Source organism: Acanthopagrus latus, chromosome 14 (assembly GCF_904848185.1).
Source record: "Acanthopagrus latus isolate v.2019 chromosome 14, fAcaLat1.1, whole genome shotgun sequence".
NCBI lineage: Eukaryota > Metazoa > Chordata > Actinopteri > Spariformes > Sparidae > Acanthopagrus > Acanthopagrus latus.
In genome coordinates, this window is record NC_051052.1 from 3,773,563 (window position 1) to 3,788,245 (window position 14,683).

General features: G+C 39.6%; 1 protein-coding gene across 2 annotated transcripts in view; it reads right to left on the bottom strand.

Annotated features, from left to right (window-relative positions):
- Window positions 1-88: 88 nt before the first annotated feature.
- Window positions 89-14,683, bottom strand: part of mkln1 (muskelin 1, intracellular mediator containing kelch motifs) — a 30,094-nt gene continuing 15,499 nt past the window's right edge. For both annotated transcript variants that reach the window (XM_037121559.1, XM_037121558.1), the window contains exons 13-18: window positions 10,599-10,746; window positions 9,772-9,886; window positions 7,985-8,124; window positions 6,965-7,067; window positions 6,554-6,608; window positions 89-5,214 (exon numbers count right to left, since the gene is read on the bottom strand). In XM_037121559.1, the coding sequence (XP_036977454.1) occupies window positions 5,093-5,214; window positions 6,554-6,608; window positions 6,965-7,067; window positions 7,985-8,124; window positions 9,772-9,886; window positions 10,599-10,746 (683 nt within the window). In that variant the 3' untranslated portion in view covers window positions 89-5,092. The remainder of the gene's footprint in view (window positions 5,215-6,553; window positions 6,609-6,964; window positions 7,068-7,984; window positions 8,125-9,771; window positions 9,887-10,598; window positions 10,747-14,683) is intronic.

Sequence of the window (14,683 nt, forward strand, 5' to 3'; positions counted from 1 at the left end):
CTTCTGTAGTAATGTCCCCGTTCTGTTCAACTGCCTGTAATGTCTATTTATGTCCACTAGAGGGCAGGAAACACCACAGAGAGAGAAGTTAAGAAAACCTCAACAAAATACAATCTTTATTCATTATATACATTACATACAATGCAATACTACAAGGCTTTCTACACATTCACTGTATCCACAGAGTAGTGCTCACTGATCTGAGAGTACCAGCCTTTAAACTCGAGTCCCACCCAGGGGTCGAGAGAAGGGCAAAATGCAAAGAAAAAAAAAAAATGAAAATGAAAAAAATAACATTTCATCCAGCAAACATTGTCACATGGAGGATGTTTACCCTAAAATAGCACAAAGAAAATTAGTATTTGGCATTGTTTTTTTTTCTTTTTCTTTACAAAGGTGCTTTCAATTAGTCTTTAAAACTCAGTTTTCTTCTGGCACAAAACAAAAATAGATGCTACCCAAGCAAGATGAGCCCTTAATGATGTCAAATATCATAAATAATCCCCCACAAAGCATTGTCATTTTCTAAGATAGTTTCATCCTTTTTTTTTTTTTTTTTTGCTCTGGTGTTTTGTTTTTCTTTGTGTTTAAAACGCTGATCTGTTTAGTTTTAGTCAGTATCAGGGCAGCAGGATTATGGGCAAAATAAACATGAACGGACATGTAAGACATGCCATGATCTGCCTCCAGCAAACTAACATTAACGTGCAAAATGGCCAAATACTCGAAATACAATCGGCAACATCCCACATCATGATTGACTTTCCTCAATTGATGAATTTAGAGAATTAAATGTCTCGCAACTCGAATTTGGAGTGACGGAAACAGGCAGATCATAGAAAAGATTATCTACAGTGATGATAAGTACATTAGCAGAGCACCCATAATCACAGAGAACCACATCCTGAGGGGGTCGACATCCTTTTGAGATCAGATATTGTATACAATATATAGTGCATTTAATGGAACAATCTCTCTCACATAAAGTAGCACATTATCAATTTAAAGCCACATCAAAGCAAGTGATCAATCTATATCTTTTCAATTCAGCGGGGAGCTCAATTGACAAGATACAGATTCATCAAGTGTGTTCGATAAAGCATCAGACGTTTCTATTCAGACTGGGGTTTGTAGAAAAAAAGAAGCTCATGTCTGACACCTGAAGGACTATACCAGTGTGTTTTTTGCCTAGTAAATTCCAGCACGCATGCTTCAAATCATGTATCTTTCAAGGAATAATTTGCAAGAAAGCAAAAAAAAAGTGTACTTCTCCAAATTTCTAAGACAGACTTGAAGGTTGACATCCCACTCATGCCTGTACGCAATATAGCCATTTCTAGCAGGTTAACTTAGCATGAAGACTGGAACAAGGGGTAAAAAGCTCACCTGGCTTGGTCCAAAAGGCAACAATATCTACATCTGAGCACCTCTTAAGCAAACTTATTAACACCTTTTAGGTTGTTTGGTCAATTTGCAAAAAGTGTAAAATTGACGAGTTTTACAGGAGTTTATGTAACTGACTGTATATTGGCCAGGCACATACACCTCCTGAGGCCTTGTTATTAAATCAGATTATCACCACACACTCCAACTTTGTTCATGAATGAGCTTTAGAAGGGTCAGAAGGCAGGTTCTGTTACCTTTTGCCAGAGCTGGTCTGTATGTTTCCCTGTTAATAGTCTTGAGGCTAAGCTTAGCTAACTAGCTGTTGGTGGTAGCTTAATAATTAGAGGGAGGCATGTACAGACATGACTGGTACCGCTCTCCTCAGCCAACTCTCAGCAGGAAAGCAGAGCCGTGTATCTATTTCTGACATTACTGCCAGCCTTCCTCTAAAACATGCTTTTGCTGTTCCCTTGCGTTCCACATAGCAGCTGGTTTCAGTTCACTTCAGCACCATTTAACACATTCATTCAGAAGTGAAACAGGCAGCCCATCACAGTAAATGTAATTATGATTATTATCTATATCATCATTAACAGAAGCTGAAATCAAATGAAACCAACAGCAGTATGCCATGCAGCCAACACTCAAACTTACACATTCTTTGACACACTGTGTGGAAGAATGTTCGTTCACAGGACGATCCTGTAATGTACCTCAACACACCAGTATGGTCCTTTAATTTCAAAGCAAGTGCCTCAGCTGTAGCGCAGCATTGTTAAAATGCCACTGAATAGGGACTAATTTGTCAACTTGTTTGTCTGATTTCAAAGTCTCAGTAAACAGAGTTTCACTCCTATTACAGATGTGACCCCTCAGTCAATATAAAATTAAATGAGATATTAAGTTAAGATTGTTTTTAATTTTGCCATTAAGTCACACAACAAACAAAACATCTTTTACACCCAATTCTGCCCTCTTGTCAAGCTGACCTTGTGATGTCCTTTGTCCTCCATGTTCTTTGAGCTCACAGATAGAAATAGCACTGATCCTGTACATTACACACTAAATCTGTACAAATTGAGTTTAACAGTCATAGCAGATTTGCCAGGGATGTCGAGTGACGCTGTGCTCTGATGTATCACAGTTGTTAGAAATGTAGGACCGGGAGAGACAATCATTTGATTCTTTACCCTGACCAGTGACCACTGAGTTTTATCGATGGGACGACAGTGATCATATTACCACTACCAGACAACCCGTTGGCATCTCACTGAGAGTCATGGAAGACAATAAAGAAAACTGACAGTGTGACTTTGAGTAACCAGTAAGCACCAATGAAAACTTAACGATTTGGTGACAGCAGAGGTAAACTTTTCCAGCTGTGAGCAGAGGTCATGGTCATCATCAGTCAGACCAACAAACTTCTCAAGTATCCTTGAGCAAGAAACAAATCCTCTGGCTACTCTTATGTGACTGAGCCCCACTCTACCTCTGTATGAAGATCTGAACAATCTGCCATTAGCCCAGCTCCTGCCCCAAATTATCTTTGTTTTAGTAATGTTACAGCCAGTAGGACAGGGCTTTTCCCTACAACTGTGAAATACATTCCAAAGTTAGTGTTGATGGGAACCTTTGTGCTGGGTGTCCCTTCCTCATTTACCACAAACAGCTGAACCAGTGTTTCCCACACATAGACATTAAATGGGTGGGCAGCCTAAGTATATTTCACAACCAATTTTAGCATTTTTTTAACTTTCATTTTCGTATCTGTTGGAGGGACAGACACCATCCACAATATATTAACTAATAGACCATCTGTCGTCACTGCTCCCACTACTGTCAATCAAACATGCTCTGCAGAGAAACACAGAGAGGTAGAGATGTTCCAGTATTACACCTCTCCTGTAAACGTGCCGACTATAATGTTTAACGTAGGTTACTGGCTCAGGTCTGATATAACCTCCCACCCACCACCATCACAGGTACACATGCACACAGTCAGTCAATCTGTGGGAAACACTGAACCACAAACCAGCAGTTTCACACACTCAAGTATCTTGTTATCAGGAATAATAAATAAGATTGTGAGTGATTGACATCTCAATCACCAACACTGAATAGTGTTCCCCATGTTCCACCAGCGTTCACCCTTTGTAAGATGAGTAAAGACTTAACAGGCAGACAGTTGTTTGTGAAAATCTTCTGTGTCGATTAAAAACAACCCATGTCTGCCAGACTTCATGCCAGCTGGCCATGGTATAAGTGGTGTAATACCTGACAAGAGTCTTCATTACATGGTTTGAAGGGATGATGCAGTGGCTAGGCTTATTATACTCAAGCCTGCTGTCTACAAAACAAAACTATTAAAAAGGGGCCCAACTTGGGATTTTTAGAAAGAACAAAAGAAAGATATTTCACTAATTCATGACACTAGAGGAACATCATGTCTACACACCATGACAAACGGACCAAAAATGCCTTTTTCCATTCTAATTGTCAAACTGGAATACTGGCACCTGCACTCCACACACACACAGGCACGCCTGCACACAACAATTGCTTTCAATTCTTTTCCAATATGCAGTAAGTCTTAAAAGTGGAGCCAGAAAGTTACTGTACCTGACTTTTTGATGAAACGGGGCAAAAAAGAACAAGATCCTGCACAGAATCTGTTCAATCAAAATAATCCTATATGTATATTTACATATCCTGTACAGCATTGAAGTTAAAGTCCATTAATTGCAGAGGAAATCATCTTGTGTCTTCTGTAGTAAATCCAAATGTACTCACCAGTTTGACAGGGATAACAACCAAAACCAAGATAAGTTATATTTAGATATATATTAAACTTCATACTTCATCTCATAGAATTGTTCCGTATTGTCCATACAACACTATTACATTTTTTTTTTTTTTTTTTTTTTAACTCTTTTTGTCTTAGCGTGGGCGTCACAATGATAAATAGGGCATGTGCTATAGAAAAGCAAGCTTACCAAATCATCAAAATGAATGATTTGCAGGAGAGATGTTCATATTTCACCAATGGAACAGATATGCCTGTAGCTGTGGAGCGAAGTGGTTTCCCGGATCATGATCACACCGTCCTGCCCTCAAAAAATTAACAATCATTGAATTTGAACTTCACTTCCACAACAACTGGTCTGAACAGACACATACTCTTCATCTGTTTTACTCCAAACATGTAGTCGGAAACATGTGGTTGACTGTGGAAGTTTGTGTGGGTACAAAGCATAAATCCAACACCTAAAAAAAGGAAAATCTATGAAAAAAGATTGTAAACAAATGCTTACAAATCCTCGTTTTTGGCTTTAACGTTTCGGAGAAATAAAATCAAGTGAAGTTGAAAAACAAGTGATGTTTGGCAGAGTTCAGAGGGCCTATGCATGTGCTGAGACATTTTCATCAGCACGAAAATCAAAGGGATAAGCAACCACACCTCAGGTTTAAGAGTTTCGCCCATATCCAAATACCAGTGTTGTCTAAGTGTGTGTTTATGACCCTCACCATCTGCTAACACAGATGGATACAGCAGGAGGCTCCAGATAAGGAGTAATCCCACTAGAAGGGTTCAGGAATAGAAAAATAACTGGTCTCCTCTGTCCCATCAGGTGTGTGGATGGGCAGGTGTCAACTCAGTCCAATGGGTGAGGCGATGGAGGAGGAGTGGGTGTGTTAAGGGTCGGAGCTAGAGCGTGATGAGGTCTACCAGGTTACCCTTGGGAGGGGTCATGCTGTCAGGGAAGAAGTTGACGAGTGTGTCGAAGAGCTGCGTCCGCTGAGCGTACGTCTGGTCTACGTCTGAGAACCCTAAGAGGTGAGAGGTTGGGGAGAGAGAGAGGTCGAAACAAAAACAGAAACACCTAATTTCAGAAAGTGCTATGGGCAGCAGAATGGCTGACTTTCATCACGTTTATACTTATTTATTTCAATTTAGTTTTACACTGAGAGATGCTGGGACTAATGATTTTTTTTGACTGGTGGAAATTTGTCAGATATGAACAGGAGATGTTTGTCAGTAAACTCTCAACATTAGATAAAGCAGGTAGGTAAAATCTGTGTTTGCCTTACATACATCGACTTTGAGGATGACCAAGTGGAACGGTGAAACACTAGTGCAAGGACAGCGTTTTCTCTCCAGACAGAGTGACAAACAGGGCTGAGGACACTACTTTACTGAACAAGAAAAAAACTAACTTGCCCCTATGCCTGGCTGCTGGAATTTTATTTTTTATTTTAAATCATAAAAGGTCAAAAAGTTAAATTTCGATATCGGCTCTGGACACACGCATCATCAGGAGTACATCAAAACCCCTTCCACAGGTGATGAAAAAAAATCCTACAGAAAATTGTATATATGTGAACTATAATAATTTTTAACTTATATTTTCCAGTTGCGGTAAACAGTTCTACTTAAATAATACTAAAACAACAAAACTACACTACTTATTTGCACTACAGGTCGACTGATAATTTGGCTTAGCTGATTGGCAAAACAAATCGTCAAAACCTGCTGCTTGGCTGCTAAGCCTCCACCAGTCAGACAGGGATATGCATCACCATTTTGTGTGGTGGTGCCTTAGAAGTCAAGATGATGTCATTGTACACCTATGATGAATTCTATTTATGTTATTTATGCTTCCTGCATTATATAACCAGGCTTCTCAACTGGAATTACTTAATTTAAGGGGTTAATAAAAGCACAAAAAATTAAAATCACTCCCATCTAGATTTTTACAGTAGGACCGATGTTCGTATATCTAATTTGGTGTTTATTACTTTAGAGTTTAAAGTTCAGTGATTTAAATGTATCAATTTAATTCCTCTGTTACTTTTTACTTTTACATATATGTTCATCTAAGAAATTATTCAGTTTTGCCAAAAATTGCTAATTTCTATTTTTTAAGCCCATTTATCAGCTATTAGTTTGTCTAACCATAGATATTATTTTGGTGTTTCAAATTTCAGTCAACCTCTACTCCAAACTGAAGCAACCCCCATGTGACTTAGGTGACTTCCATTCTTAAGATCAAATTACACTTTCTCAGGTGAAGCAGCTCTTGGTTTAATATAAGACTCAGAACACAGAATCATGGTCATGTCTGAAGACAAATGTGGCATTTTGTGTGATCAGAGACCAGGTTCTTACCCAGAGGGATGAAGTCGGAGCTAGACTTAAAGAGAGCCGACGGCAGGAGCTGGAACTGAAGCACAAAGCAAATGTTTGAGAATCTTTTACGTTAAACAGTACTGAACAAACAGCCACTGCAGATGAAACTCATGAAGCTGCTGTAACCCTCAGCATACAAATGAGGGCAAACTATACCTTCTCATTACACATCCAAATGGACAGATGGAGGTTACAAATTATAGCTCCAGTTCTTATGTAAATGGAACATCTGCATAAATCACAAACCAAGATGTTCAACATTCAAATTTTACATCTCAACCTCCATCTAGTATACACACAGTCGTATGCTTTTTCTTTCCTCCACATGTATGGATTTCCCTCTTTTCAATCTCTCTCACATGGTCATTCATTAACTATTAAGTATAGTACCTCTTTGGTCTCATCAGGGTCTGTGTGGTCCACCGTCAGTGACAAGTCGTTCTGCAGGTATTTTAGTGCGCTCAACGGCTCAGATTGGGCTTTCTCCTCAAACCTGGCCAAACAAAACACGATGAAGGTAAACATGCTGCAGATACAACAGAGAGACACTAGGTGGCAACAGACACAAAGCAGATATAACCCCACAGCTCAGTAACTCTGGTTTCCCATCATCACCTGGATGGAAGATTCCATTACCTTTCTTTGACTTTCCATTGCTGTATCGTATTACATTAACAAGTCAAAGGTCTTTTCTTTACATATTGATGAGTCCTGAAATGGTATTTTTCATTTAAAAGAATAAGCTCCTCTACAGTGGCAATGCTGTGAACAAATGAAACAAACCTCTAAACAAATGGTAAATAAATGGATTTTGAAAAACAACACGAACATCCTCCAGACATAACATTTTGTCCTACTCGTACATCAAATGTCTGGCAATTAACCAGCTTCTATTAATCTATGTCTTTTCTGACCTTCTTTTAGGATCTGTAAAGAGTTACTAAGGGAAAAATAGGTAAAAGGTACAATGGTTTCAACTGGGACTGACCTCATAACATCCAAAACATTTATCAACACTAGTTTTTTTTCCCTCGGAACTCAATATCAAGGTTGAGGATACACTGATTTCACCATTTGTTTTTCTTGTTTCCAGTATCTTGATACTTGCCAATACAAATGACTGATCTGATGCCAGAGCTTTCATTTATTTGAATTTTGGACACCTTAATGCAAGAAATTGATTGGGATTGTTTTTCTGTGTGAAAGGTCCAGAACATCACTGTTTTTAAATCATTATACTGTTTGGGGTCTGTGAGTCATCATTATAATCAGTCTTTGGCAATACCCCATCTATTTAAGAATATCAGTAGGGATGTTGATAATGGGTTAGGTTTATGATATTGGTGCATCAATTAAAGACACAGCACATTATGATATGGTGTTATGGCCGTGATTTAAAAAGCTAAACACCTGTATTTCCTGATGAGGTATCTGCAGTGGCGGAGCAGGTACTCCTTGGATGGCCGACACAGTTTGAGGGACCAGAAGTCATCCAGCCGCATCTTGGGAGAACAAGACTTCCCAGGGTTTCCACCAAACAGGTAATGAACCTGGAAATACACAAAATGAAATATGCATACGAACCTATAAACCCCAAACTGAATATATTATAAACTTAAGCAAACTAAATTGAAGAAAATGTTTTTGCTAAACTTACAAAACTGTTCACTGTTTTCAACTGGAAAGTCACACCAAGTATTACATAATGAGTGATCTTTTCCTTTCCTCAGTTAAAAATAAAAGCTATTTCATGCCCCAGAGTTTTGTTGTGATTAATGCAGCCAAAAGACTATCAAAAAAAAAAAAAAAAATGTTGCTGGGCTTCGGGTCTCCTTAACCTGGGCATTTCAGATTGGTTCAGAAATGGACTATTTAAAAAGCTCAAATATGCAGTTCATTTTTGGAAGAAAAACTGACAGGTTAGGAGAAAATCTTTAACATCTACTCGTGTAGTTGAATTTGTGATTTTTCTTCTGATCGCTGAGAGAATTTGAGTCACAACTGGGGTCATAATCCTCTCTCTACTAGGGATGTATACCATGGACCGGTACTTTTTGGTGCCGGCTCCTAATTGGGTCGTTACCAGGGTACTGTTAAGATTCTGGACAAACGGTACTGTTATTGGTACTCTTTTTTTTTCTTTTTTACTTTTTTTAAAAATGATTTTTAACTGGTTTTTGACATGGATGGATTTTTTAACGTCTACCCAACCCTAATGACTATAAACCTAACAACAAACTCTATGACTTGACATTGCAGAAACGAAACCGGGTGCCGCTGCTTTTAGTGTTAGCCGGGCTGCTAACTTTACTGGCTTTGTTATAACAATCAAACACACTGCACTCTTTTAGCCTCATACTATGCACACACTCCAAGTGTTCAGTGATTTAGTGATTTCCACTGGAAACTGTCCATTGCATTACGGCTCTGATCCGGTTTTGCTCCGCCGTCAGCCGTCTGCTAAACCCCAACGGCTGGTTTTGATATCGCAGTAACGTTACGACAGACAGCTGGCGTCCAAGGCCGAGGAGTTTCCGCGATAATCATATAATCACTCGCGACCGCAGTTATAGGTATGTGTCATAGAAACAACAACAGGAAGTGTCCCGACCAAAGGATTAGTAGAAGAGCTTGTGTTTGTCTCTTGTTTGAGATTTGTGCGCTGGTGTCAACACGGAGTGTTTTATCTTGAAAAGTAACTGGATGTTATATTGTTATTTCTGTGCATGACTTCCTGTCTGCTGGGTGCTTAATTCAGCTGAATTGCTGCGCTGTGCTCCGGCATCCACCAGATATAAAGTCCTGGATATCTGTTGCGGAGTACTTGTAATTGCACAGCTTCTGTTCTGTTCAAGCTTTAATATTACCATGTGATAATAAAAAAGAAGGATGAATCTTTTGACATCTTGTAAAGTCTTTATTTTTTTAACTCAAAATTACATTTTGTAGTATCGATAAGTATCGGTACCGATCAGGAGTATCGGTATTGGTATCGTTATCGATAAAATCCTAATGATTACATCCCTACTTTCTACTTCTGACTCTTGGCTCTTCACCAGCGTTGTTCACTGTTCATGTAACAGAAGACAGCTGTGATCAAGAAGTGGAGCCAGGAGATGTGTTCACTTTAAATTAAAGTGAAAGTATGAAATAAGTGTGTGAAATAAGAGTGCGTGACAGTGTGAGTTGTGTGTTACCTTGTGCATCTCATCGTAGACTAGCTGGTGTGCAAAGCGTGGACATGGCTCCTCCTCCTGCAGAGCCTTGCTCGGGTTTTCTTTCACTGCCTGATCATTCTTATATACACATGACCTGCACAGGCACACATGCACACACACACACACACACACATTAAAAAAGGAGGTAAAAACAAATGCCGTTAAATAATTCAGTTTGTCATGCATGTACGCCACTCCTTTCTACATACCGACACACACACACAGACATGCAGACAGACATGCACACACACAGACCTAGGAGAGAGGAACAAGCACACGTCAACATAATTCTGCAAATGTCTCACTGACTTATTTCACTGGACAGTGAGTACAAGAACAGTTACTGAAATCAATGTACTGGAACAGTAAGGGGTGCAGCCTGTTCTTTCACAGCTACTGATCCAAATATGAAGTGTGCACATACAGAGCGCGCACTCACGCACACACGCACGCACGCACGAAAGAACACACACACATATAATCACATAGACACTGGGAACATGCAGTTCCCTGGTGGAGGGATGAGAGGTCAGGACATGCTTTGTAATTTAACTCTCTGCATTGGTGAAATTTGTATAAATACATTGATTAGTGACTGAGAGTGTGTTGTTTTCAAGCATTCTCTCTGTTATCTGTTGTGGTAAACATCTTGGCTACAAAGAGCTGGTGTGAGTGAAAGGATTTCCTGTGTGTGTGTGTATGTGTGGGTGTGGGTGTGTGTTGTGTGTGTGCGTGTGCGTATGTTCGCTCCTTGTTGCTGCAGTGGTGGTCACAGAAGCCTGTGTGTGTGTTTATCTCTCTCCTACCAGTTGTTGCGTGCAATGTCATAGATCCAGAAGGAGTTCCGGACATTCTCCTCGCGTTTGTCCTTGTCCTTGCTGAGGCCTGACAAGACGTGGATCTCATTGAGCTCGGGGTCGATGGTGGCTCTCTGGGTAAAGCCCGTCATCGGTACTGTGTAGGCAAAAAATAGCAACGATTAATCAGCGGGGAGGTCGAATCAGAAAATAAAAACATTTACTCCTCCAGCAGATCTGATTCAGCTCTGACAAGAATCAGACATTGTTTGAATTAAGTTTACCGGTTAGTGCAGTTTTGATAGCATGGGGGAAAATCTTCCTTTATCCCAAAATAGAGAGAGAAGAGTAAATGTAAAAGACGCAGAGCTTAAAGAAAACTACTTGATAACATAGCAATACGCCTCCATGGCAACAAGTCCCGGCAGAGAAGGAGTGAAAAGCATGCAAATGAGGATGGGTGTGATGGAGAAACGCCGACACACGCTGTTGTTCTCCTGTTATTTCAGCAGGCCTGAGACCTGCTGTAGGTGTAGCAAGGCAGCAAAAATCACATGACTGGGGGTTAGGTTCATATGTGTGTCAGGGGTAAGAGCAATTCCAGCTGTTCCAGAAGTCACAGCCCTGATCAAATGACTGAATGTAAACAATGTTTGTTAGGGCTGCACACAGGGCTCATATGGCAGTTAGTTTGTTTAATACTGCAAACAGCAACATTATTTATGAAGATTCCTACTAAATATGTGTAATTGAATCATATAATGATGTGCTCCAATACAATTACATTTTGATTAATAGAAACCTAATCTGACCTAGTTTAATCTCAATTAATACTGCATCAACAGTTCAGCACAGCTCTGACATGTTAAAGAGCAATTCCACTGTCTGAAGTCAAACTAAGGAACTTCGTTTTGCCTTTTTTTTCTATGGATTGCGCACAACAAGCATGATAATCAGGATAAGCTGCAAGCACAGCACTCAACTGATTTAGTATAAGAGCTAAATACCTGCGGTAACTGCCACTTTAAATGCCAGAAAAACAGGAATAATTTATTAATAATAATAATAATAATAATAATAATAATAATAATGATGCTAACCCATTGGTGCACACATTTTTGAACCACAAGACATAATTCCTTTTAAATGTTTGTCTTTTAAAAGTTGATTTTATTTTGAAAGAGTTATGTAATGTCTTCTGCAGCAGACACCACACATCAACATTTAACAAGGTGACTCAGAAATAATAGTTAAATAGTAAAGAAAAAGATAAGATGCTAATAAAGAGATGTTACTTCGTTAGAACACTTTTCACAGATTTTAACAATATTTGTTTGTAGATTTTCTGTCTGTGACTCAAAATACATCTGTTCACTCTAGTGAACGCTGTGCACCAAAGACTATATTCTGCCTATCAAATCTATATTTGGATAAAATCTAATGATTATTTAATATTGCTGTTAGGTAATTATTCATGTGTAAATCATGTGTAGCTAAACATTTTGATATTGACTGATTTACCATAACTATCAAGCAGCATTTAGAGTTTTACTGCAAACAAAGAGATACTTTGTTAAATTCAATTATTAATGTTATTTTACTTACACTATACTGAATTAAGTTGGTATGCAAAAAAACCTAAAAAAATATAAATACATTGTTCTTCCCATAATGGTATCCCCATCTTCTGAAAAGAAATTCTGAGCAACACAAATGTACTGGCACAAAGTAAACAGCTTCAACACAAACCTACCCATGAAGTCTGGGACTGGAAAGCTAAACACTTCATGCTTTAGTACAACCCTCTGCAACTGGATATTGGACTTCCTCACAAACAGACCCCACAGAGTTCAGATTGGTGGTCATACTTCGTCTACGTTTGTGCTCAACAACGAAGCCCCCCAGGGCTATGTGCTCAGCCCCACCACCATCATTGGCCGTATCATAAACAACAACAAGCGATTCATATCAAGAAGAAATCAACAATCTTGCAGAGTGGTGCACAGGGAACAATCTACTGCTCAATGTCAGCAAAACCAAGGAGCTGATTGTTGATTTCAGAAAGAAGGAGGCAAAGACACACACCTTGTCTACATCAGTGGAGCTGAAGTGCAGCAGGTGAACAGTTCTTGGTTCCTTGGAATTAACACTGAGAACCTATCTTCATCAAACATCACCACCCTGGTTTAAAAAGCGCAGAAAAAGGCTCAACTTCCTATGGACACTTCGGAAGGCTAAATTGCAGAGCAAGATTCTGGTCAACTTTTATAGCGGAGAAACAGAAAGCATCCCGACTGGAAACATTACAAACTGGCATGATTCATGCACGTTCCAGGACAGGGAGGCTCTACAATGGGTGATTCACACTTTTAAGAATATCATTGCTACCCATCTACAGAGCACCAGGACATTGGTGAAGTGACATGTTTGCAGAGCCCTGAGCATACCAAAATATGACACCCAAACCAGCCATGGTATGTTCAACCTGCTATCTGGCAAAAGAAGTTTCTGCAGTCAAACCACCAGACTACAGAGCAGCTTCATCACCCAGGCTGTGAGACTCATGAACTCATCCTCAACAACAACACTTAACACTCCATACAATAGCTGTAGTAGGACTCAAGCACTCTATTTTTTTAAACAAAGGCAAATGAGCACAAAATAATGTCAAATTCATTTAGCTTGCACCTTGTAAAAGAGAACTGAGCAAAGCACTGCAAAGGCAGGCCTCATAGTTTTAAACATCTTTAAAACAACTGAGTGGAAAAATGCAACAGGATGGTATTTTATCCAGGAAGTTTCATAGCAACAGACAGCATACAGCAACTGTGAATCATCGACAGTACTTTCAAATACACAGAGTCACCTCTATGATATGAATAGTGTCTGAGTCTCTCCAAGTGTGCTACAACTGTGGGACAACACAGACAATATTACAGTGATGTCATCTAAATGAGCTTAATTTGACTAAAACTCCCAGCCAAGTTAAGACAGACAGGCAGACAGACGGCAGACTGTGTAGCAGACGCAAGTTGTCTCGCACAGAGTGGGGGTTACAGGTCAGCACGTGAAGACCAACAACACCAGATATTGCTGCAGTGCTGAGCCACAGCATAAATCAACATGTGACACTGATTATGAGAAAGAGAGAACTGTTTAGGCATGCTCCTTCCTTCCTTCCTGCCAAAAAACATTCTGTTCTTTCTTGCTCTGTTTCACTTGCACACCCATTTGAATTTTTCAATTTTTCTCTCCCTTATTATCACAACATCCAGATTCTCTCTCCCTGCTTGGCTCTGACAGAACAGAGGGTGAGACAGGGGTCTATTTGTGCTGTGTTTGAGGTTGAGCTGAGAGTGGGCATTGAGCTCAGTCAATCTGTCTAACAGGGCAGGAAGTGTGTGACTGCTGTCAAAGCTTTTTAGGCATGGAATCGGTTACATCTGTCAGAGGCAGAGAAGCCCACAAACACACAGAGCCCATTAGACTCTAAATGCAGCAGCAGAGATGATCACAGGTTGTTTACTTTGTGTGATGGAGCCACAGGTTTGTGTTAAACAAAACCCCTGCGGGCAGCTACCCAAAAACCCTCAACCATGCTAGTGAGATGGTGGCTTTGAAAATGACAGCACAAGGGGTGCCTGATATAACAAGTATTCGGGGAATTTATATTAAATCACATTTTTGGAGTTCCAGCTAAGGTTTCATCCTGCATGTAAACGTGCAAGGGAGTAAAATTCAAAGTAACACAGCCTCAATATGAATTTGTTTTTGTACAAAAGGTACAACATAGTACCAGTGTTGAAATTATATCAGACACATTTAAATTTGAACCATTTAATCAAAACACTCATATAGCATTCATAAAGCATTCTTCCACTATACTACACTCTTGGAAGATCATTATTAAGCAGTGTACTAGCTTAGAGACTTAGCCTGCTGCTGCCCTGTTAGCGTAACCTAGCTTAGCATAGCCAACCTCATAACCTCTGTCATAATTCAATCAAGTTTGATAGTAACATTTAATCCTATGAAGTGAATGGATAATGTGCAGCATAGTGGCTGAGAGAAAACACAGCTGGCATTGGCCTTGA